At 42.4% G+C, this 25,036-nt stretch overlaps 1 protein-coding gene across 3 annotated transcripts; it reads left to right on the top strand.

Annotated features, from left to right (window-relative positions):
* Positions 1 to 5,487: 5,487 nt before the first annotated feature.
* ZNF354C (zinc finger protein 354C) lies at positions 5,488 to 19,003 on the top strand. 3 transcript variants are annotated; one of them, XM_040444208.1, is made up of 5 exons: positions 5,488 to 5,794; positions 6,709 to 6,796; positions 11,370 to 11,496; positions 11,906 to 12,001; positions 17,540 to 19,003. In XM_040444208.1, exons 2-5 carry the CDS (start codon positions 6,764 to 6,766, stop codon positions 18,952 to 18,954), a joined length of 1,671 nt encoding a protein of 556 aa, XP_040300142.1. In that variant the 5' UTR covers positions 5,488 to 5,794; positions 6,709 to 6,763; the 3' UTR covers positions 18,955 to 19,003. The 3 variants fall into 3 exon arrangements, with proteins under 3 accessions (XP_040300142.1, XP_040300141.1, XP_040300143.1); XM_040444207.1 differs by lacking the exon at positions 5,488 to 5,794 and adding an exon at positions 5,806 to 5,971; XM_040444209.1 differs by lacking the exons at positions 5,488 to 5,794; positions 11,370 to 11,496; positions 11,906 to 12,001.
* Positions 19,004 to 25,036: the final 6,033 nt, after the last annotated feature.

Below are 25,036 nucleotides of genomic sequence, written 5' to 3'. Positions count from 1 at the left end.
CAGATGAATTTAAAAGCCTGAAGACTTTTCTTTTTTTTTTTTTTTTAATTTTTTTTTTCAACGTTTATTTATTTTTGGGACAGAGAGAGACAGAGCATGAACGGGGGAGGGGCAGAGAGAGAGGGAGACACAGAATCGGAAACAGGCTCCAGGCTCTGAGCCATCAGCCCAGAGCCTGACGCGGGGCTCGAACTCCCGGACCGCGAGATCGTGACCTGGCTGAAGTCGGACGCTCAACCGATTGCGCCACCCAGGCGCCCCTGAAGACTTTTCAAAAGACGTAGGAAACAACATACAGCCTAATAGCATGTTCTGCAAAATTAAATCTAGTTTAAGTGATTTATACATGTGGGGAAGATACTAAACAAAAATAGCAAGTGACCAAATGACAAGATATTCTAGCTCTCCATTGCTGTGTAACAACTCATCCCAAAGTTGAGTGGCTTAAAGCAACAGTTGTATCAACACCTACCTGTCGGTTCCATATTTGGGTTCAGTTGGGCAATTCTTACTTGGCGTCTCTAATGCATTTGCAGTCCAATGGCAGCTGGCATTGAAGCTCAACTTGAGCTTGGTGTCCAGGGTGGCCGGCAGTCGGTGATGACTGCTGCTTGAGAGCCCTATTGGATTTTGCACAGGGGAGTGGCTGGTTTCTGAGAGGCAATGTCCTGAGAGCCAGCATTCTAAGAGACCTATATAGAAGTTGCAAATCTAAGAACTCGACTTTGGAAGTCACATGAGATTAATACATTAATTCTATATTCTTTTGGTGAAAAACGATTTATAGATGTGGCCCAGATTCAAGGGAAGAAGATGATACAAGAGTGTGAATACCAGGGTCATGGTTCATTGGGGGGACCAGATTTGGAGACTAGTTACCACATGAACACAAAAGCCAGGATGGTGATCACCTCTGACTGTGAGGCAAGGAAGTGATTTGGGAAGGAGCATGGGGTTCCTCAGTTTGCTTGATGCCTGAGAGAGCCTTCCTTTTCAGAAAGAGGTTTTCAGGTCAGCCAGAATGAGGATCAGTAAGAAGGCCAGTGTGTTTATCAGTAAAAATAATTAAATAGAATTTTTTTTTTTTTTTTTTTTTTGTTTTTTTTTTTTTTGCTCAGCTCTAGAGTGGGTGATTTGAGGTAGGGTAAAACCCATCTTACTGCCTGATCACCCTAGGTGCAGTGAACATCAAGTTTATGAGGTTGCATCCAAGGGCCATCCCAAGGTCATAACATTCTTCAGGCCACTGACTCTTTGTTTTTAAAGTTTATTTAATTATTTTTGAGAGAGAGACAGAGCAGGAGAGAGGCAGAGAGAGGGAGAGAGAGAGAATTCCAAGCAGTGCAGAGCCTGATACAGGGCTCGAACCCACAAACCATGAGATCATGACCTGAACTGAAACCAAGAGTCAGACATTTAATTGACTGGGCTACCCAGGTGCCCCTCTTCAGGCCACTGTTAAATTTAAATATGTCTCCTTAACAAAACTATCAACACCTCTCTTTCCTGTCTACACTTTCCCTTATTCATCTCCTTAGGTCACCAGAGGAAGAGAATATTGGTTCCCATCTTGAGTAAGGAAACACTAAACCAAAAAAAAAAAAAAAAAAAAAAAAAAAAATGTGCATTATAAGAGAACTAGGCAAAGAAAGAATGATCGTTAAGTTGTCAACATATTTTCTTTGAAGGGGTTTCTCTTTAAAGAGACTTCAGAGTCTAGGCAAAAGAGAAAAATGTCTATTTTTATAACGTCCTAATAGGCCATTTTCAAAGCAAGCTGAAAAAGCAGAATATACTTAAGCTTTTATAATATGATTGACATGCCCGATACATTGAATTTCTAGTATTCATAGTAATTATTTAAAATGTCCACCTTTTCGGGCGCGTTGGGCTCTCGTTGGCTATTGCATTATCAAACATGTTTTCTCATTGAAGAGGTCTGTGAAATGAATAGACCTTTTTTTCCCTAGACTGCCCCTCCATTGGCTTTGTCCAATATTTCCCACCTGGTCAGATTTATGCTGTGCTTTTTTGGTAAGAAAACCACCAAAGCAATATTCTCAGTTCATCATATTATCACATTAGGAGCCTTATGATGTTGGTAATTTTAGCTTTATCTTGGTTAAGGTGGTGTCTGCCTGATCACCCACTGTGAAGTCACTGTTTTTCTCTTGGCAGTCAGTAGTGTCTTGAGAGGACACCCTCTGAGTGTGCGCGTGTATATCTGTACTAGTCACACCTCACTGCTGCTGGTTTTAGCATCTATTGATGACACTTGCCTTGTTATTACAGTGGTTTTCCCAAGGAGATCTCATCAGTCCATCATTTCTTCTACATTTACTCATTGGCTTTCCACTTTGGGGAAGTGTTCTGTCTTCTGTTTTTATGACCGGAAGCATGGTTTCTTATTTTAGTTAATGGACTATAATCTGCTAATATTGTTATGTGCATCAATGGAGAAATTGTCCCAGACTTGACCTCAAGAGCCTCCGCAAACTCATTTCTGTGTCCTTTCTGTCACAGGCTCGTGACTGCATCTAAGATTGGTAAGTCAAGTATACCTACTTCAGTCTATGTAGCAAAATGTGATTTCTTGACTAGACGACTTGGGGGTTAGAGGAGGAATTGTGGGGTCAAAAGCATTTGGGGGATTTTCTCTTTTCTCTTGCACGATCTTATATTTCCTCCTCTTGCTACTTTCCCCCTTGACATGTGGCTTCCACATCTCTGTCTTTCTGTTAACTGTGTTGTGCCTTCATCATTGCCTTCACAAGGATGTCTCCTCACCTCCTGCATGTACTTTTAAAAAAATTGCAGTAAAATGCACATAACATAAAATTTACCATTATAACCATTTTTAAGTTTACAATTTAGTGGCATTGAGTATATTCACAATGTTTTGTAACCAGCACCAATCAATTTTCCAGAAACTTTTTTATCATCTCAAACAGAAGCTCTGCACCCATTAAGCAGTAACTCCCCCATTTCCCCTGCTGCTAGCCCCCTGGTGACCTCTTATTCCACTTGCCGCCCCTGGGAATTTGCCTATTTTAGATTCCTGATATAAGTGGAATTGAATAATATTCGTCCTTGTGTGTCTGGCTTCTTTCATTTGGCATAACGTCTTCAAGGTTCATCCGTATCAGAGTATGTGTCAGAACTTCGTTCCTCTTTAAGGCTGAGGTAATATTCCATTGTAAGTATGCACCACGTTTTACTTACCCATTCCTCTGTTGTTGGACATTTGTATCGTTTGCACATTTTGGCGATCATGAACAATGTTGCTGTGAACGTTTGTGTACATATGTTTGTGTGAACATTTCTCTTGGGTAAATACCTAAGTGGGATTACATAGTCCTATGAGGAGTGGATATGTAACTTCATAAGACCCGCCCCCGACTCTTTCCAGTGTCTGCATCATCTTACATTGCCATCAGCAATGTATGAAGGTTCCGGTTCCAACGTGGGTGGTTCTATGTCTTTGCCAACCCTTGTTATTTTTCAGTTTTCTTCCCCCCCCTCCACCACCCCCCCCCCCGCCCATAATGACCACACTAACAGCTGTGAAGTGGGTATCTCATTATAGTCATGATTTGTAGTTCCCTGATGACTAGTGATGTTGAACATCTCTTTTATGGGCTTGTTGGCCATTTTATATGCCCGCCCCCCTTTTAAGAAATATCTGTTCAAATCCTTTGCCCACTTTTGGAATGGGCTGTTCTGTGGTTGAGCTACAGGAATTGTTTGTATATCCTGCATGCATATTCAGTACCTGTACAGTTTTGCATATTTTCACACATAGACACACTTACTCTTTCTGGTGGTGATTTTATATCCATCTTAGGAACACTACTGCCTTTTTTCTTTTCTCTTCCATATCCTTTGTATATATATATTTAAGGATATGATGGGAGTTTTAGATTTATACCACAATCATTACCTCACCTACCTGAAGAAACACTTGGTTACCAAACAACCATACATTATTTCTACCCCGTTTTTATTTCTATGTCTAAGTGCCTACCGTGTGCCATATCCAAGAAGTGCATTGTGCCTAAAACAGAGCACACCCTTGTATGCCTGTGGCATTAGGTCTAAAAGCTGCTTTGATCGGCAGCTGCTCTGTGATTTCTTTCAGTATAAAGATATGGGCAAAAGAAGACAAGCTAGCAATATTTCAATTTCTTGTAAGCAAATTATATACAATAAAAAAAATGTAGGTTTTCACGACTCAACTCCATAACTTTATAAGGTTGTGATGGAAAGACCCAGATGGAATTACCCCCTCAGGCTCCTATATTCCAACACTATCCTGCCTACACATCTCTTTGCTTGGAATCTTGGAATCTTAAACCAGCCAATCAAGAACCAGCCATCATTAGGTAATCTGCCTGATAAACCCCTGCCATCTTCTGTAGGGAAAATAACCTTGCAATAACCAATCCAATTTTTGCCTAACTTCCTTGTTCTTTCTCCTTCCTGCCTATAAAAGTCTTTCATTTAGTACTGCTTCTTGGAGCTCCTGCTAGACAGGATGCTACCTGGTTCATGAATCATTGAATAAAGCCAGTAAAATCTTTAAAATCTCAGTTGTTTAAAAAAGTTTTAAAAATATTTATTTATGTTTGAGAGAGACAGAGTGAGCAGGGGAGGGGCAGAGAGAGAGAGGGAGACACAGAATCTGAAGCAGGCTCCAGTGCTTGAACTCCCATTACCTGAGCTGAAGTCAGCCGCTTAACCAACTGACTTGGTTGATGACTTAACCAAATGGCACCCCGGTTGATTTTTTCTTTTTTAATACAGTGTTCATGTTGAGCATATAAGTCATAGGAGAACATACAGCAGACTCCATTTATATAAAGGTCAAAACCTTGCAAAAATAAACACTTATTATTGTGGGACACATACATGTGGAGTACGCATCAAGCTAAGGGAGTGAAATGCTTAACACAATTTAGATAAGTGACAGGGGAGCATTGTGGACCAGGCTTCAAAAATTCTGGTCAAATCTCTTTTCAAGCAGAGTGTTGGGTATGTGGGTATTGGTTTCATTTTTTTTTTTTTTTAATGAATATAATTTATTGTCAGATTGGCTTACATACACACCCAGTGCTCATCCCCACAAGCGCCCTCCTCAAACAGTACCTATGCATACATTATCCTCGGGGTGTGCTACGTATTAAAATAAAAATAATCATAGCTAGCCGGTGGAGGGGGAGCTGTGGCGCGCAGAGCCTCCTAAAGGCGCTTAAATTCAGGGTTTGTTTTTCAAATCACCTTGCTGGTCTGACAAAACAAGCCTAGGGGCGGATTTAGGCAGCGGGCACTGCGAGAGGACCGCCCTATCCATCAGGTGCGCGCGCCCCCGCGTTGCAGACCCCTCGGACAGCGGGTCCCCGGGGCTCGCGCGGCGAGAGGGTACGTGCCTCTCCCGGGGGTCGCCCAGCCGCCTTCTGGGAGCTGTAGTCCGCGCGGGGCGGAGGCATGTCGGGAGTAGTAGTTCTAGGGTACGCGGGGTTGCGGGACTGGTCCCGGCCTTTCTGGGGCCAGAGGCGCGGGTGATCTCGGTTACGCTGGGGCGGTGTGCAAGGAGCGGAGACTTCCCGGCTGCCTCTTCCCCGCAGCGGTGGAGCCAGCGTCTGTCCCGTCTGGGTGGGGAGTGCGGTGCCCGGCGGGGCGGCGCGCGGACACCGGGAGACGCAGCGCGGCCCGTGGGTCAGAGGTCGGCCGGGGCGGCGGTGCCTTGCGGGTGTCGCTGGCCCGGAAGACGCGCGGAGAGGAAGCGCCCGGCCAGGTGAGCTGGGGCGTGCCGGGACTGCTGTGGGCGGGGGCCTCCGGTGGCCGTCTGCCGAGAGACTTCTCAGTGAAGTAATACAAACAATAGCTCGCGCTGGCCGAGAACGAGGTGTGCCCGGTCGTGGTGTAGCGGCTTCGATGATTAACTCATTTCATGCTTCTGCATGCATAGCCAGTAAGTTGATTGCACACTGCCCCCATTTTACAGATGAAGGAACTGAGGCACAATGGCCAGGTAATTTGCCACGTTTAGCTAAGACCCTGGACAAAGCAACAGTCTGGCATGCATCTTGTGCGAGAGGGAGTGTTTTAACCACATTACCTCTGGTGAGGTAGGGTAGGTCGGATACAGGGGGGCGAGAGGAGGAAAGTGTGCAGGTTGTGTTATTCCCTGGGGACCAGTGCAGCACTCCAGGCAGAGCCACTCAGGGAAGGCAACTGTGAGGCAGAAAGGCAAGGCAAATGTGGGCAGGCGACTTGACTGTGGCTTCTTCGGGAAGGAAAGGGCTGGGTGGGGCAGGCGGGCTTAGGGTTGGCCGTCTGTATTCGAAAGTGGCAGCCTCCGGGAAATTCATGTTCATTGTGGATTTTACAGCGTGTACACTTTAAAGCTAACTAAGGACTCCAGGTATCTGTGGGTGAATCACAGTTTGCTTAGTCACAGCTAATAGACCTTAGGTGACCGTAAAGCATCAGTTTATAGCAGTTAGAAGTATGGTTAATATAGGGAGATGGAGATGGGAGAATTGTCTTAGAGCTGTATTGGCTTGGTGAGCATGCGTTTGCTTGGCTTGCATCATTTATGTGGTGCGGCTTTGCTGGGACCTGGTGGGCATTATGGGTGGTTGTAACTTCATCTCCCCAGGCCATCCCTTGACACCAGAGTTCCTCATGACACCTTTTCCTCTCCAGATCTATCTTGTCAGCAGTCTACACTCCTCTTGCCAGGAAAACTGAGAAGGAAAGCATGGCTGTGGATTTGCTGCCCACTAAGGTGAAAGTAAGTGAAGATTGTCTTTCTCATGAATCGCTTTCTGGGTTTAGAGAGGGTGCACATGTTTCCATTCTTTGTCTGAGTACTTTTCTCTCCAACAAAACCTGGGGAATCCAGGGTTCTTTAAGTTTTCCCCAGGATCCAGGATTCATGGAGGGGCTGCTGAGGAATGTGCTTCCTCTGTCTCTATGTCACTCTTAATTCACCCTAAATCCAGCTTCATGACCAAAGACAGAGGCAGCGCTCGCTGAACATGTGCTTTGGGCTACAATAAGCGCTTGGTGGGGGCATGGTGTATTAGACAGTCTTTGTCTTCACAGAGGATACAGTCTTGCTTGGTGCAAAGACATGGAAGGACCAAAGACACCTTCAAAAAACACTGAGCACCGACTATGCACAGGATACTGTTCAGAGCACTGGGGTCACGAAGAGGAAAGAGGTTGTTTCTGTCTTCAGGGAGTTCATCGTATTGACCTCAGTTAGGAAATGATTAAAGGTCCAAGAGGAGTTAGGGAAAAGGTCCTGGAAGTAGTGGGGTCATTTTGAGCTGATACTGAAGACGAGAAGGAGTTCAGCTTAGCTTGGGCTCTGAGGCCAGCACTTGGGAGGACACAGGGCTGGGAGCCGAGCACAGGTGTGACGGTAAACTGTCCCGATGTCTTCCTTATCCATCTGGCTAATTATCTCTGTCTTCTCCTCTGAATCTTGTCTACTGGCTTTGATTTATTCACACTCCCCTCCTGGGCCCTTCTTGCTCTTTGCCCTTTTTAGATCCATTTTCTTTTTCTTTTTTTAACATTTATTTATCTTTGAGAGAGAGAGACACACAGAGTGTGAGCAGGGGAGAGGCAGAGAGAGAGGGAGACACAGAATCTGAAGCAGGCTCCAGGCTCTGAGCTGTCGGCACAGAGCCTGACGCGGGGCTTAAACCTGTGAAACGTGAGATCATGACCTGAGCCAGTCAGAAGCTTAACCGAATGAGCCACCCAGGCACCCCTGAAAACTGTACATTTTCCCTTTATTCCTTGAACTTGAATTCCCATTCCACTTCCATATGTATTTAAAAAAATTTTTTTTAACGTTTATTTATATTTGAGAGAGAGAGGCACACAGAGTGTGAGCAGAGGAGGGGCAGAAAGAGAGGGAGACACAGAATCCGAAGCAGGCTCCAGGCTCTGAGCTGTCAGCATAGAGCCCGACATGGGGCTCAAACTTAAAAACTGCGAGATCATGACCTGGGCCAAAGTCAGATGCTTAACCAACTGAGCCACCCAGGTGTCCCTCTTTTTTTTTTTAAAGTTTATTTTTGCGAGAGAGTTGGGGAGAGGGGCAGAGAAAGAGGGAGAGAGAGAATCCCACTGGGTGACTCAGTCGGTTAAGCATCAGACTCTTGATTTTGGCTCAGGTCATGATCTCATAGTCGAGAGATTGAGCCCCGCGTTAGGCTCTGTGCTGAGGGTGTGGAGCCTGCTTGGGATTCTCTCCCTGTCATTCTTCCCCTGCCTCACTTGCTCGCTATCCCTCTCTCTATCAAATAAACTTAAAAAAAAAAAGAAAAAGAATGAAGTAAAGACATTTTCAGATAAATGAAAATGAACCTAAGTCATGGTCAGCAGGCCCACCCTGCAATATATGCTAAAGTATATGCTTGCTTCAAGTTGACAGGAAATAATGCCAGATGGGAGCTCTCACCTTAGGAAGGAAATAAAGAGCATTGGAAAAGGAGGCCATGTGGATAAATGTAAATATATAAATACTTTTTTCTCTCAGTATCTTTAAAATGCCTATGATTGGAGTGCCTGGGTGGCTCAGTCGGTTGAGCGTCTGACTTCGGATCAGGTCATGATCTCACGGTTGGTGGGGTCAAGCCCCGCCCCGCATTGGGCTCTGTGCTGGTAGCTCGGAGCCTGGAGCCTGCTTCAGATTCTGTGTCTCCCTCTCTCTCTGCTCCTCCCCTGCTTGTGCTCATTCCCTCTCTCTCTCTCTCTCTTTCTCTCTCTCTCAAAAATAAACATTAAAAAATAAATAAAAAAATAAAATGCCTATGATTGTTTAGAGCAAAAACATAATACTGTATCATGGGGTTTATAACACAGGTGGAGGTAATACACATGACAGTTGTGGGTCTAGAGTTCATTTATGGTTGAACTCAAAAAGCTCTGTCTTTATCTCCAGAAAAGCTCTATCTTCATCTCTGAGGAGGGCCTGGATGGCTGATTTTTGACTCTGAGGCACAATAAAGGCAGTGGATATGCTGTTTAAGATCCCAGTGCCACTGGCTCCCCCCAGGGTGGTCATCTCAGGTGGTTGGTTGGGAGCTGGACTACCTTGTTTGACAAGCCTTGCTTGACACACAAAAAGCCCCTGCTGAGCGTTTCCCCTTTAAGCCCTTCTGATTCAAAGTTCCTCCTACAGATCCAGGGACATGGCCTAGGCTGTGTGCACAAGGACAGGGAGATTGCACATGGAACATGTCTCCGTCCTCCAGGGCTTCGCTGCACTCTCTCTGTCTTGTTGCACTTGTACCTGTTGCCTCCCATGAGCGTGCTTGGTGAGGTCTGGTGAGTCCTGCCAGCTCTCTGAACAGGGAGCGTCTTTTTAACAATGATAGCATGAAGAAGGGGTGGTGTTCCCATACACTTGCAAGTTCTTGCGTTCTGTGTGAAATCAGATATTCGCTCTAATAGACTATAAAGAACTAAGGATGTATGTTATAATTCTCAGAGCAACCACTAAAAATGCAAAGAGGTGGGGCGCCTGGCTAGCTCAGGCAGAGGAGCCTGAGACTCTTGATCTTGGGGGTGTGAGTTCAAGCCCCACGCTGGGTGTAGCGATTACTTTAAACAATTTTTTTTTTAATCTTTAAAAAAAATGCAAAGAGGTATAGCTGAAAAGTCAATACATAAAATGGAATGTAAACAATTTCAAAACAGGGACGCCTGACTGGCTCAGTCGGTTGAGCATCCGATTCTTGATTTCAGCTCAGGTCATGATCCCAGGGTCATGAGATAAAGCCCCACATAGGGCTCCATGCTGAGTGTGAAGCCTGCTTGAGATATTCTCTCTCTCTCTCTCTCTCTCTCTCTCTTTCTTTCTCTGCTCCCCCTCCCACACGTGCACTTTCTCTCTCTCCAAAAAATAAAAAAATTAAAAATTTTGGAATAAATGCACACACCCTGTAAACAATGTCAGCCTACTGGAAGGGTAGAGAGTAGTAAGCAAAAAATTGCTTTTCTGCTCCTCCACAAACACGAAAGAATAATCAGGGTGGATGGCTTGTTGTATTCTTCCAAATACTTTTGTGTGTGTGTGTGTGTGTGTATATATATATATATATATATATATATATATATATATATATACGAGATCCATCTGGATAATCAGGATCTTCTCATCTCAAAAATAAAATCCTTAAGAAGATCTTCAGGGTCCTTTTAGTCATATATATAACATTCACAGGTTTTGTTACTCAGCCTACCACAACCATTGGCTTACAAATAAAGTTTCCAGAAACATCTTTGAACAAATACCCCTACTCATTTGTGTGAGGCTCTCTTATAGTGGACTCCTAACAGTAGAATCACAAGGTGAAAGCATACATATTCCTTTTTCATGCCTTATATCTCCTTCATATAAGAGTTGATAATTGGCCAGCCTCTGATTTCTCTCATTTTGCGAATTAGCGGAGTTCTCTTGGAAGAGCTGACTTTCTCACAGTCCCTTTTGGCACGTGTATAGTCTTGCATGTTCTTTGGGTCTTTTATTTACTTTTAATTTCTTTAAAATGTGTATTTTTAAGAGAGACCAAGAGCCAGTGGGGAAGGGACAGAGAGAGAGAGGGAGACTAAGAATCCCAAGGAAGCTCTGGGACCCCGGGTCTTTTAATTTCCATAGACAGTGGATACCTATGTGACAGTCTAGTTTAGTGGTCAGTCTGCCTGAATTCAGTTCCAATCTCTACTAGTTTCTAACAGGATTACCTTGGCAGGTAACGTAACCTCTCTGAGCTGCTTCTTCACTTGCAAAACAATTTAATTATAGTGTCTTCCTCATAGAATTTCTGTGAAACTTCGTGAAGATACTATGTTCAAAGTTCCTGTCATAGTTCCTGACATACAAGTATTCAGTAAACATGAGCTAATACTATTTTTATCATTTGCTTTTACATCTCAGAAATTCTTTTTTGTTTCGGTTCTGCTAATGGCTTTTCCAGTTTTCTGGCATTGTTCTAAGTGTATTCTGATTTTTCCCCCCCTTTCCTTTAATTTGGATTTTGAGTGAGAGGGAGGTGGATGTCTGTGCTCACTTGACAGATCCCAGCCTGGGATTTAAATTCCCTTTTGGCGGGGACTTGCCTTTCTCCCCGACTTTGCCCTCACAACACTTGGTGGGTTCTCAGTAAATATTTGTATAATTGTCAATGGGGGGGGGGTCCCAAAAGTAACATAAATAGTCCATTTGAAATATACTTAGAATCCTGGGACATCAGGGTTGGTTGTCGCACATCCCTGCGTCACCGGCGTTACCGAGTGGTGGAGAACTTGGTCCTGGGTGAGCAGGAATGGGTTTGCCGTTACAGGAGTCTGTGACGTTCAGGGACGTGGCCGTGGTCTTCAGCCAGGACGAGTGGCTGCACCTGGACTCTGCGCAGAGAACCCTGTACCGGGAGGTGATGCTGGAGAACTATGGCACCCTGGTCTCGCTGGGTAAGGAGGCTCATCTGTAAGGGAGAATCTGCTGCGGGAGCGCCTTAGAGCTGCCCCTGTGGGGTTCAGAGTCCGCAGTTTCTCCCCTAACGAGCCCCTGGGAAAGGAAGAGCCTCTGCGGATTCAAGGCATGCATTTGTGTCCGGATGCCCTTCCTCTGCCTTCCTCCCACCTGCCTCCTGACCAGGGTGGTCCTCCTCCTGACCAGGGTGGTCCTCCTCCACTCACTGGGTCCTGTGGGGGGTCAGGGGGGAAGAGGGATAAGGCTGTGTTGTTTCTGAACCAAACCCACCCGCGATGGGCTGCGTGCCCCACCTCCCCAGGCTCCCTTCTCTGCCCTGTTGCCTCTGGTTTGTGAGCTCCGGACTTGCCCCATCTGCTCAAACTCCATTCCCTTCCCCACGAGCAGGGATTCCATCTTCGATGCCAAAGGTGATCTGCCGGTTGCAGCAAGGCGAGGATCCTTGCGTGGTGGAAAGGGAAACCCCTCAAGACGCCTGTCTGGGTGAGTGCGCGGCTGGGAACCGGGCACAGGGCGGGGTATATATGAGAGCAGGTCAGGAGGAGGCGGTGCTCTGAGAATTTTGCTGGAAGTGCTGAGCCAGGGCCCCCTCATGGGAAGTTCCTTGGTGATAATGGTTTTCTTTGCAGCAAAAGGCCCCTGAGTAGACCTCTTTCTTCGCTTAACGCGCCCCGCTTTCCCTCTTTCCTTCTCTGCCACTTCACCCACTTCCTTCTGCTGTCTTGGCCTCTTGATCTCCACGGTTTTCTTTCCATCTGCAATTACACATGACAGACTTGAAAAACTTTACACCTTCGGTTGCGTCTTGAATTCTTTGTAATTTCTCTCACAACCCCATATTTCAGGGTGTTGTCAACGCTTCCGTGTCTCCGGTTTCTTAACTCAGCATTTCCCTTTTATGTCCCTGGAGACTGGGGCTGTCGTGTCCCACTGTGAGAGTCAACCAGCTCCCCTGGACCTCTGTAGTTTTTCTGGTCCAGGGCTTGGCATGCTTTTCCCACAGTGGACCAGATGGTAAATATTTTGGCATTGGGGGCCACAGGTCTCTTTTGCAGTCCTTAAACTCCGCCATCTTAGTGCAAGGTAATGCAAATGCAGACAGAGACAGTAAGTAATCAACCCATAGGTGTGGCTGCCTTCTAGCACCAGAAGGAGGTATCAGCTGGAGTTGGCCCAGAGACCTGTAGTTTGTAGACTCCTCTTCTAGCCTAGTCTAAGCTCACTGGTCTTTATCATAAAACTGTAAGTTGTTGAAGTTAGAAGATCACTTGAAGACCGTCAAATTTAGATACCTCTCTTTATCACGGAAGAAACAGTGCATCAGAGGTTGTCAAACACTTTGCTGGCAGAACTGGAAAAGCTGAAAAGCAGTGAGAAAAGCCTCGATCACCAGTGTCATTTCTGTTCACCGTGTGACACAGAATGGGCAATATTTTGTGGTTTGTGGTCTTTGTGGTTTGACCTTTATAATCTATGATTCTTGCCTTTATTGGCATGTTTTGTTTGCTCGTTGTCTTCACAAATACTTTTCACCTTTATTAAAATACAGTTTTCTAGGGGCGCCTGGGTGGCTCAGTCAGTTAAGTGTCCAACTTTGGCTCAGGTCATGGTCTTATGGTTCATGAGTTCGAGCCCCGGGATTCTGTGTCTTCCTCTCTCTCTGCCTCTCGCCAACTCATGCACGTGTGCATGTGCACTCTCTCTTGAAAATAAAGAAACATTAAAAAAAAAAAAAAAATACAGTTTTCTCCAAAGAAAGAGTTACTGAGTAGTACAGCCTAGCACATAAGATCATGATTTGACTTTGGACATTTCCTGATTTCATGTTACCCCTGCCACTGCTTCCAAGTGCTCTGAGCTACAAGGAAAGTTACCTACCTTCTCTGAGCCTTGTTCTCCTCTCTCACCTTCTGGGCCATCAGCAGAGTGATTGATCTTTTCAAAACTCAGGTGTTATTCCCATACTTTAAGAGACCTTGTTGTTTCTCTCTTTATCCACGGAGTAAAGTAAAATTCCTTAATGTGACATTAAACCTACTTCGTAGCCTGTCTCCATGTTGCTTTATAGGAATCAGTGGCACTTCCACTCCGGCTCCATGTTCTGGCCAAACCTGAGCCCTCATTAACATTTGTGTGTCATTCCTTCTCGGGTTACTGCTTCCCCCTTGTCCACAGGAAACCTTAGATCCATCTGCCTCCCCTCATCTGTGGGTTTTTCTTATTTTTTCCTGCTTCCCAGTCAGCATCCATTTTCCAGTCAGTCGCATTCATACGGCACTTTCTGGATGCCTTGAACACATCCATTACAGCATCTGTTGTAGTGAATTATAGTTATTCTCCTGTTATTTCTTTTCCTAATTGGATTGTGCATATTTAAGGAAGAAACCAGGTCTGTCTTTGAATTCTGTGCCTGTAGCATCAAATATACTGCCTTCACTTAATATTTTTTTAGTGTAATTGAACTGCCTTTATGATTAACTCAGTGCCGAGGAAGCTCAGATTTAAGTACTCAGTGCAACCAGACCATGGCAGCTATATCATTGTTCACCTTCCACTCTGTCCTCATTCTTACCAAATAAGGCCACTGTTTCCTATTATTATCTGCCTAAGAACTTACAACCCCTCCTGTGACCTGTATTATTATTCTGAATTCTTCTGCCAGTTGTTCAGGAACTCTGTGTTTGGCTTTACCCTGTTATTCCAGGGGCGCCTGGGTGGCTCAGTCAGTTAAGCCTCTGACTTCAGCTTAGGTCATGAGCTCACAGCTCTGTGCTGACAGCTCGGAGCCTGGAGCCTGCTTCGGATTCTGTGTCTCCCTCTCTCTCTGCCCCTCCCCCTCTGTGCGCTTGCTCTCTCGTGCGTACACCCTCTCTCTCTCTCAAAAATAAATAAACATTAAAAAAATTTTTTTAAATGAATTCGAACCTGGATTTCCTCTTTTAGTCATTAAGCCCCTCCCCCTGCCCCCAAATAGGTTTACTTTCCCCACAGATGGCTTTGATCAGGCCTTCTTTCTGACTCATAGACTCCTCTTTTCGTTTTCTACTGAAATCCATCCCCTTGCTCTTTATTATCCAGCTTCCTTTATAGAATCACTCCTTGCTAATACTGTTGGTGTTGGTGTCTTGGTTCTGAACCTCACACCAACATTATACAGCCGAGGCTTCTCATATCAAGGAGAAATGAACCATTACTGTTTAATCATTTGTACGTTTCATATTATCATTGCTGATTATTCACTATTCAATAAATGACTGGGTTTCAGGAGTCTGTTATAAGAGGAGGGAATTCATTTTTGAGGTCACCTGCTCTTCATAATTTTTCCAACTAACTCTGCCCAGTTTTGTTGTTTTTTATGTTTATTTATTTTGAGAGAGAAAGAGAGCACAAGAAGGGGCGGGCAGAGAGGAGAGACAGAATTCCAAGCAGGGTTCGCACCATCAGTGCAGAGCCTAATGCCAGACTCAAACTCCTATACTGTGAGATCATGACCTGAGCCAAGATCAAGAGTCAGTTGCTTAACTGATTGCACCACCCACATGCTCCCATTATTTTTTTTATGCAAGACACTCTAATTGCATGCTTATCATGTGCACAGTAAGGAATTAACAAATAATGATGTTAATGTTTATAATGTTAATGTATAATATAGGTATGTAATATACATTATAGCTTGTATAATATACAATATGTATGTATAGTATATACATATATATACATAATATATCTATATTAATATACACTAATAATGTACATTAACAATAATCAAGATATTCTCCTTGAACAAACACTTGAATTATTTTCAGACTTCGTGTATGTATATATGTTAAGTGATAGAATGTTTAAGTAAAATATGTTTTGGAAGAGAGAGAGAGAGAGACTGATTTAGGCTTTAGTCATTAAATTTCTTTAGAAAAATGAGATTAGGGTCGCCTAGTAGATTTCTGGATGGGCAGGGAATGTCATATTGTGACAAAGGATAAAAAGAGGGGAGGTACCCTGGTCAGTCCTTTAACTTGCAAACTGTTAGGTTTTCCATTAACATCTTGAAGAAAAATCTATATTTTTATACAGATTTATAGCCTGTGTGCCTTCTTCCTCTTATTATTTAATTTTAATCATATATATTTTATTATTATTTAATTTTAATCATATATATTTTATTTATATATTATATTTATATATTAATTCTGATGGGTTTTTATTAACCTAAATTTAAGTATATACAATTACCTAATTACACAGACCTAGTTTTAACCTATTTTCAATCATGGATTGATTAAAGAAAGCCACATTTGAGCCCACAGTTCCATAGAATCAGCTCAAGCTGAATCCTTTCACTTAAAATCATATCTGAGCTTGGGGCTTGGGCATATTTCAGAACTTTGGGGCATATTGACTCCACATTTCTTGTAAACTTTCATTTGTCTAAAGAGATTCTCACAGGGGTGCCTGGCTGGCTCAGTCAGTGGAGCATGAGACCTTTGATCTTGGGGTTGTGAGTTTGAGCCCCATGCTGGGTATAGAGATTACTTAAAAATAAAATCTTTAGGGGGTTCTTGGGTGACAGTCTGTTAAGTGTCTGACTTCCGCTCAGGTCATGATCTCACAGTTCGTGAGTTTGAGCCTCACGTCAGGCTGTGTGGTGACAGCTCAGAGCCTGGAACCTGCTTTGGATTCTGTGTCTCCTTCTCTTTCTGCCCCTCCCTTACTCAAACTCTGTCTCTCTCTCACTCTCTCTCTCAAATAAATGAATAAACATTTAAAAAATTAAAACTTTAATAAATAATACAAATATAAAAATAAAAAGATTCCTACAAAAGGAGGTCAGTCTTCTGGTTGCAGCTTATTAGAAGAGATGACTATCTATTTTTCCTCGTGATCAATTTGGAAGGGAAAAGTGGGGGCAGGGAGGTGTGAACAAAACTGTTATTCCTCCAATCACCAGGGATAGGTTGTTGCACGAGGCTGATTTATTCCATATTTTCCTCTTCTTTATAGTCAGCATCTTGAATTTAGATCAGAAATCCTCAATACAGTCATGCTTCAGGGCTGCTATAAGTTTGAAAACCTGAGCACCCTCTTATTAACAGACTGTTTCTCCTTTCACAGACTATGATACGAAATCATATTCACATACAGATTCACAAAATTGAAGGAAAACATCACAGATATTTTTAAATGATCACACCTAGAGTTTCAGCTATGGGCACTAACATCATAAAATCCACATGTGAATAGAAAGAAGATACGGGTGCCTGGCTGACTCACTTGGAGGGGCACACAACTCTAAATCTTGGGCTTGTGAGTTCAAGCCCCATGTTGGGTGTAGAGATTATGCAAAAAATAAATAGATAGATAGATAGATAGATAGATAGATAGATAGATAGATAAGTAAACTTAAAAAAAAAAAAAGGAGAAAATAAAGACAAGTTACCTACCTCATGGCCCAGCATACAGAACAGGAAATGATATGCTGAAATGTGCCACAGTTTATTCAACTCGAACTTAGGAGCTAACATTTTTCTGTAGCCTCATACCTTCAGCTCGACCCGTTCTCTCTGCCTCTGCTTCTCTCAAGTCGCAATGTCTTTGTTTCCAGTGTTATTCTGTTCACTCTATTCTCCGACACCACTCCTTCACCTGTTTACCACTCTTCCTTTCCATCCTATCCTGTTTTTCCCCAGTGGCAAGTCCATATTTGAGATCAAAAGAGGTATAAAACCTCTTTTATTTATTTATTTTTTGAGAGAGCGAGAGCAGGGGAGAAGGGCAGAGAGAGAGGGATAGAGAGAATCTCAAGCAGGCTCCACTTTCAGTGCAGAGCCCGACATGGGGCTGGATCCCACAACCCTGGGATCATGACCTGAGTTGAAACCAAGAGTCGGACGTTCAGCTGACTGAGCCACCCAGCCGCCTCTCAGACCTGTTTTATATGTACTATTGCCAATTTTACTGTTCCACGGTTGCATGTTTCTCTCTTCCTGTAGAGGTGCCGTTAATGCTTCTGATCCACTCCAGGTTTCAAGACTTGGCCTGAAATGGAAGCCTCACCTCCCAGACAGGACATTTCTATAGAAGAAACATCTCAGGGAATAATAAAGAAAAAGTCCATTAAGTTTGGTCACTGGGACATCGATTTTGGACAGACTTTGGAATTGGAGAGTGGAACAGAACAGGAGCAACGGAAGAAACCTCTTCAGCAAATCATGACCTCACACAAAAAAACTGTGAGTGGAGATGTAAAGCAGACACGTCTTGAATTGGGGAAAGGCTTACTTATAAATACAATTCTTGTCACACAACAGAGTGTTCCTATAGAAAGGATACCCAATATATATTACACTTTTGGGAGAGGTTTTAAACAGAATTTTGATTTAATGAGATGCATCCAGATTTACCCAGGAGAAAAACCTCATCTTTGTAATGAATGTGGGAGAAGCTTCAACCAGAGTCTCCATCTGATTGAACACCAGAGAATTCACACTGGTGAGAAACCCTACAGATGTAGTGAGTGTGGGAAACCCTTTAGCCACAGATCCTCCCTTCTTGCCCATCAGAGAATTCATACTGGAGAGAAACCTTACAAATGTAATGAATGTGAGAAGGCGTTTAGCAGCAGCTCGACCCTAATCAAACACCTGAGGGTGCACACCGGCGAGAAACCCTACCAGTGTAAGGAATGTGGTAAAGCCTTTAGCCAGTGTTCAACCCTCACTGTACATCAGAGGATTCATACTGGAGAGAAACTCTATAAATGTGCTGAATGTGAGAAGGCCTTCAATTGTAGAGCAAAACTTCACAGACACCAAAGAATCCACACAGGGGAGAAACCCTATAAATGCAGTGAATGTGGGAAAGGTTACAGCCAGTTTGCATCCCTGGCTGAACATCAGAAGCTTCATACTGGAGAACAGCTGTGTAAATGCTTGGAATGTGGGAGAACCTTCACACGCATCTCCACCCTTATTGAACACCAGCGAATTCATACTGGTCAGAAACCCTACCAGTGCAATGAATGTGGGAAAGCCTTCAACCAGTATTCATCCTTCAGTGAACATCGTAAAATTCACACCGGGGAAAAGCTTTACCCATGTGGAGAATGCGGGAAAGCCTTTGGTTGCAAATCCAACCTTTACAGGCATCAGAGAATTCACACTGGAGAGAAACCCTACCAGTGTAATCAGTGTGGGAAAGCCTTCAGCCAGTATTCATTCCTAACAGAGCATGAGAGGATCCATACTGGCGAGAAACTCTACAAGTGCATGGAGTGTGGGAAAGCCTACAGTTATAGATCAAACCTTTGTAGACACAAAAAAGTTCACACTAAGGAAAAACTCTATAAATGGAAGGAATATGGGAATCCTTTTATCTATAGCTCCTCCCTTACTCAGTATCAGAGATTTCTCAGAGATGATGAGTCCTATGAAGTTTAATTCTTCTCTCAAATGATTCAAGACTCCTCACTGGAGAATAATAAATAGGGCACAGACTCCAGATCAGATAAAGATTTTTTTTTTACTTTGGGAGGAAATATGCTAGTTTCCACTAAGTCATGGTAAAATTGATCAATGGAATTATGAAGAGCACCGATTTGTCAAATTTTATAAGAATCATTAAATATTAAATGCTAAGGTTACAAAGAACATACAATAATTTTTAAATTCATAGAAAAAATATAAAAGGCCTAACTTAAAAAAATAGTAAAAGTAATGGAATGTGAGTTTTGTTTCTTTTTCTTTTTCTTTTTCTTTTTCTTTTTCTTTTTTAGAGAGAGAGCACAAGTGGGGAAGAGGGGCGGTGGGGGGAGAGAGAGAGAGAGAATGGGGGAGAGAATCCCAAGCAGGCCCCACACCCAGTGCAGAGCCTGATGCAAGACTTGATCTCACAAATGTGAGATCATGACCTGAACTGAAAGCAAGAGTCGGACGCTTAACTGACTGAGCCACCCAGGCACCCCTAAGGTTTGTTTCTTTCATTAGAGTTTATTCCCTAAGAGTAAGCTTCAGTATGAATTTTCTTTTAAAAACGGTCATTGAGTTAAAGTGAATAAGCGTGAGGCCCATAATTTGCTAAAATGGCAGGCAAATACAGGACACACGCTTTTCAATGAAGAGAAGCTCAAGATAAAAAGGAATTCTTTGAATTCAAATTTTCACATGGAAATAAGCTCAATTTTTCATGAACTGTGTCACTGGCAGGTTATATATATAAATGTATATCTATACACATATGTGTACAAACATACATATGCACAAGCTTTGGAATATATGTATATTTTTTCCAAAAGTTTTTGATGATTAAAAAAACATGGTTTCATTAACCTAGAATTCAGTTTTGGAAATTGAATTTTTTCCCAAAGTGAGTCTCTTTTCCTTTTCCTTACATTATTTCTTAATTTGACATGATTTGACATTACTGAATAGTCTTAGGCTAGTATTATAGAAGGTGCAGTAAATTGAGGCCAGTGGAGAGAATGTGATGCAAATACTCTGTTTTCTGTTGCAGAAGGTACGTATTTACAGAATCTGACTACAGCTGTAGCTCATTAGAGCCAGGTGGAATTTTAATTTAGTTTATTTATAGCTAACAAAATTGAGCTTATTAGGCAGAGTTGAGACTAGAATCTAAGTTTCCAGCTGCTGTTTTCTGTGACAATTATAGGTATGAATTACAATAATTCACTTCCAATCTCACGTCCCGAGAGTATGACTTACTGTTTGTTTTGTAAACTGGTTCGGCACAACAACAGTAATTTCATCAGTTTTATTTCTGTGTTTGACAGGTTCTTCCTAACTGCAGTCCTGTTAATTGGCTTACAGTCATGCCCTTTGTTTTTCTTATGTGTCCCTAATTACACCTGCTTTTGTAATCACTGTACATAAGTCCTCAAACCCAGCTGAGGTCCAGATAGCGAAATTGCTTTTCGATTTTCACATACAAGACTGCCTTTTCACTTGTTTTTGTTATACGTCTTTTGTGTAAAGTGATAAGTGAATATTTAATTATTAAACCTTCTAGCCATCGGTTAAAATTGGGTATCCAAATATTTTCCATATTTTTGAGATACGTTTCATTTTCCCTGTGCCTCCTTCCCACAATTTTATATTCCAGTTTCACAGTTGGTATCATTTAAAAAACTGTCCTAATAAAAGTAGCTAGAACCGTCTGAGAAAGGTTTTAGAATTAAATGCAGACATTCAGCATAGTGTACTTCTTGACCTGTCTTAGCTCATTAGAAAATCTCTCTTTATATATTTATGTATATTTGTTAGGAAATGAGCTTTTATAAAGACTTCAATGTTTAACACTGGATAGAGCCATTTGCAAGATATTTCAGATAAAAACATGTTTGGTTATCCAATAGCAATGACCATGTTTAGTGCCCAGATTTTGGTTTCCAAATGCTATTCCCTACTGAAAATAACCATGGCTCATTTGGAGCAGGGAAAATATAAAATGTGTCTGAGGTATCTTTTTATGAAACAAAACCAATAGATAGCACTTAAAGACAAGCACTTAAAGGATAACATCAGGGGCTCCTGGGTGGCTGAGTCGGTTAAGCATCCAACTGTTGGTTTCAGCTTAGGTCATGATCTCACAGTTTTGTGGGGAAGAGCCCGGCGTTGGGCTCTGCACATGGAACCTGCTTAGGATTCTCTCTCACCCTCTCTCTGCCTGTTCCCGTTTGTGCCGTCTCTGTCTCTCTCAGAAATAAATAAACTTAAAAAATTTTCTTTAAAAAAAGGATAATGTCAGAAGGACACGGGAGCCAAGTTGAAGGTTCTCTCACTGATCAAATTTAACACAATATAAACATCGAAAAGAATAATCATTGTAATTGTGTATAACATGCTAAGTAAAAATGAGCCCATTATGAAAAAGTAGTGGAAAAAAAAAGGAAAGCTGTCTATGAACTTATTTGGTGAATGCCATCTTTTTAGCTGTCTGTGGAATGATAGACAAATCACCATCTTGAAACCCTCAATGCAATTAAATCAGGAGAATCCAATGGATAGTAAAACCATCAGGTGAAAAAAAATTTTAAGGAACATTATATGGTGTCAAAGGTCACAGATCCGATTGCAAAGAAAAGATATGCCTTTATAATGGAGAGATCTGGCTGTCAAACTGAGTTTCACTACCGGTGGGGCAACCTGACTTTATGTGGCTCCTGATGAGATGCAACACGAGGCACTCATGATCATCTGTGACGTATTCTTGCCAAAAATGCTTAATGAAAATCTAATTAAGCCTCCTCTCCGGATTGTTTTCCGTGTTTATAAGAAATCTAAGAGCTAAAGGAACAACTTGAATTATGTGATGAGGAAACAGACAAACCGAGAGTGTGAGACTTTGTACAAGACAACTGGCCAGGACTTTTCAACAAGCCAATGTAGTAGGACAAAAAGACTTCTAGATTAAGGCCCTGAAGAGTCACAAGCAAAGTGTGATCCTTAACTGGCTTCAGAGTCTGAAAAATTCAAACTGTAAAAGACATTTGGGGGTATACTTGGGGAAGGAGGAGGATGGAATGGGTGTTAAGATAATGTCATACATTTAATTTTCCTAGAAGTGATAATGGCATTGAGGTATATAGGATGTTGCCCTTATTCTTAGGAGATGCATGTAAAAGTTTTCAAGTCTGAAAAGTCATGATGTCTGCAGCACATTTGCAAGTAAGCATGTAAAAAATTAGTCAACTGTTATGAAAAATTAGTCAACTTTGTGGAGGATATAGAGATGAGTTCATTGGTCATCCTTCCAACTTTTCTGTATGTTTACAATTTTAATTAAAAAAATGGAGGCAGGAAGTCATTGTATAATGTGATGAATATGAAGCTTCAAGTCAGACTTCTTCCTTTGTACTTGTATACATTTCCTGTTTGAGAGTTTATTTCCGGGGGATGCAACCATTGGAAATAAAATAACTTTTGGTTCTTGTTCCACTCTAAATGGAGTAAGCACATGCTACCTTATCTCTCCCACAAAGTACATATAAAAACCCTGGAGAGGATGCATGGAGCAGCTGTCTGAGAACTCTGAATAGTCATGGTAGCAGGCAAATTTAAGAAGGAGACCAGAATTTGAACTAAGACCATTCTGGCATTCCCAGAATGGCATTCCTGTGTAAGGACAGTGGTGCTTCATTGAGAAGGGATGTAAACCTTTCAGAGAGGAGAACACTTACCTGTCTTCAGAGGCACTGTCTTCCTGCTACTTGGACCTGGAGGTAAATATAGCCATGAGGTGGGAGCAGAGAGAACCTAAAACCTTGGATTAAAAAAAAAAATTTTTTTTTAATGTTTATTTTTGAGAGACAGCATGAGCAGGGGGATGGGCAGAGAGAGAGGGAGACACAGAATCTGAAGCAGGCTCCAGGCTCTGAGCTGTCAGCACAGAGCCCGACATGGGGCTTGAACCCACAAATGGATCATGACTTGAGCTGAAGTCGGACGCTTAACCAACTGAGCCACCCAGGCACCCCTAAAACCTTGGATTTTTAACCAGAAGGCCAGGAAAAGAAAGTAGCCCCTGAGAGGTGGAATGTGTCAGGTGGTGAGAGAAAAAGAAACTCAAAGTAATCTAGGGTTGTGTATGCAAGCTTAGACTCACCCCTGATTGGGACCCAGAGTCTCATAATATCTAACATGTCCAGGATATAATGCAGAATGTAAAATATAAAATATAAGAAGTCAGGAGGATTTCAGCATTCCTAGGAAAAGGACAAGACACTGTCCCAAGATAACATAGATCCTTGTTATTATAAAGTAGGTATTACAGGGGCGCCTGAGTGGCTCGGTTAAGCGACCGACTTTGGCTCAAGTCATGATCTCGCAGTTTGTGAGTTCGAGCCCCGTGTCAGGCTCTGTGCTGACAGCTCAGAGCCTGGAGCCTACTTCAGATTCTGTCTCCCCCATTACCCCTCCTCTGCTCACTCTCTGTGTCTCTCTGTCTCTCAATAATAAACATTTTTTTTAAAAAGTAGGTATTACAATAGTATTTCAAAGTATGACCATTTTTTAATGGAAACTTCAAATTTTTCAGTGGGAAAATAGATAGTATTAAAAAAGAAAGGAACCTAGTGGAAATTTTAAAACTGAAAAAATAACAAAATTTATTAAAAAATATCATTGGAAGAACTCAGTAGCAGAACAGAGATGACAGAGAAAAGAGTAAACTTTTAAATTCACATGTATTATCCACACTGAACAAAGAAGAGAAAAAAATACTTGTGTCAATTGATGTGGGGAGGGGAATGACAAAATTAAATGCCCATTTATGATAAAAACTAAGAAAACTGGAAATAAAGGAGAAATTAACCTAATAAGGGGCATTTACCCAAACCCCACAACTAACACGCTTAATGGTAATTAACTGAATGAAGTTGAGATCAGGAACAAGTCTATGTGTCCACTCTGGACACTCCCATTCAACTTTGTACTGGAGGTCCTTGCCAGTGCAATCAGGCAAGAAAAAGGAATTAAAGGCATTTGGTTTAGAAAGGAAGAAATGAGGGGCGCCTGGGTGGCGCAGTCGGTTAAACGACCGACTTCAGCCAGGTCACGATCTCGCGGTCCGTGGGTTCGAGCCCCGCGTCGGGCTCTGGGCTGATGGCTCGGAGCCTGGAGCCTGTTTCTGATTCTGTGTCTCCTTCTCTCTCTGCCCCTCCCCCGTTCATGCTCTGTCTCTCTCTGTCCCAAAAATAAATAAACTTAAAAAAAAAAAAAAAGGAAGAAATGAGATGATCTTCATTCAGATGATGCAATTGTCCACTTAGAAAACCGCACAGAATCAACAAAAATGCTCTCAGAATTAAGAGTTAAACTAGGAGTTTAACAAGGTAACAAGATATTGGGTTAACATACAAAAATTAATTTCTGGGGGCACCTGGGTGGATGGCTCAGCTGGTCAAGTGTCCAACTCTTGATTTTGGCTCAGGTCATGATCACAGGGTTGTGGAATCAAGTTGGGTGTCAGCAGGACCTGTGCTGAGTGTGGAGCCTGCTTGGGATTCTGTCTCCCTCTCCCTTTGCCCCTCCCCTGTTTGCACACACTCTTCATCTCTCTCTCTCTCTCTCTCTCTCTCTCTCTCTCCAAAAAACAAAAATTAATTTTTCTATCTGTGTAGTAGCAATGAACAATTAGAAAATAATTTTTTTAATTTTATTTATTTTTATTTAATTTATTTATTTTTAAATTTACATCCAAGTTAGCATATAGTGCAACAATATTTCAGGTGTAGATTCCTTAATGCCCCTTACCCATTTAGCCCACCCCCCCCCCCACAACCCCTCCAGTAACCCTCTGTTTGTTCTCCATATTTAAAAAAGGTGAAAGATTTATGCGATCTGAAAAGAAACCAGAGTATGTTCTCCATATTTAAGAGTCTCTTATGTTTTGTCCCCTTCCCTGTTTTCACATTATTTTTGCTTCCCTTCCCTTATGTTCATCTGTTTTTTATCTTAAAGTGAAAGTATATGTGATATATATAAAGTGAAGATATATATGAGTGAA

The sequence above is a fragment of the Herpailurus yagouaroundi genome, unplaced genomic scaffold (genome assembly GCF_014898765.1).
Source record: "Herpailurus yagouaroundi ecotype Mexico unplaced genomic scaffold, PumYag 192, whole genome shotgun sequence".
NCBI lineage: Eukaryota > Metazoa > Chordata > Mammalia > Carnivora > Felidae > Herpailurus > Herpailurus yagouaroundi.
Note: the sequence above shows the minus strand (reverse complement) of the source record. Positions and strands in the feature narration are given on the sequence as shown.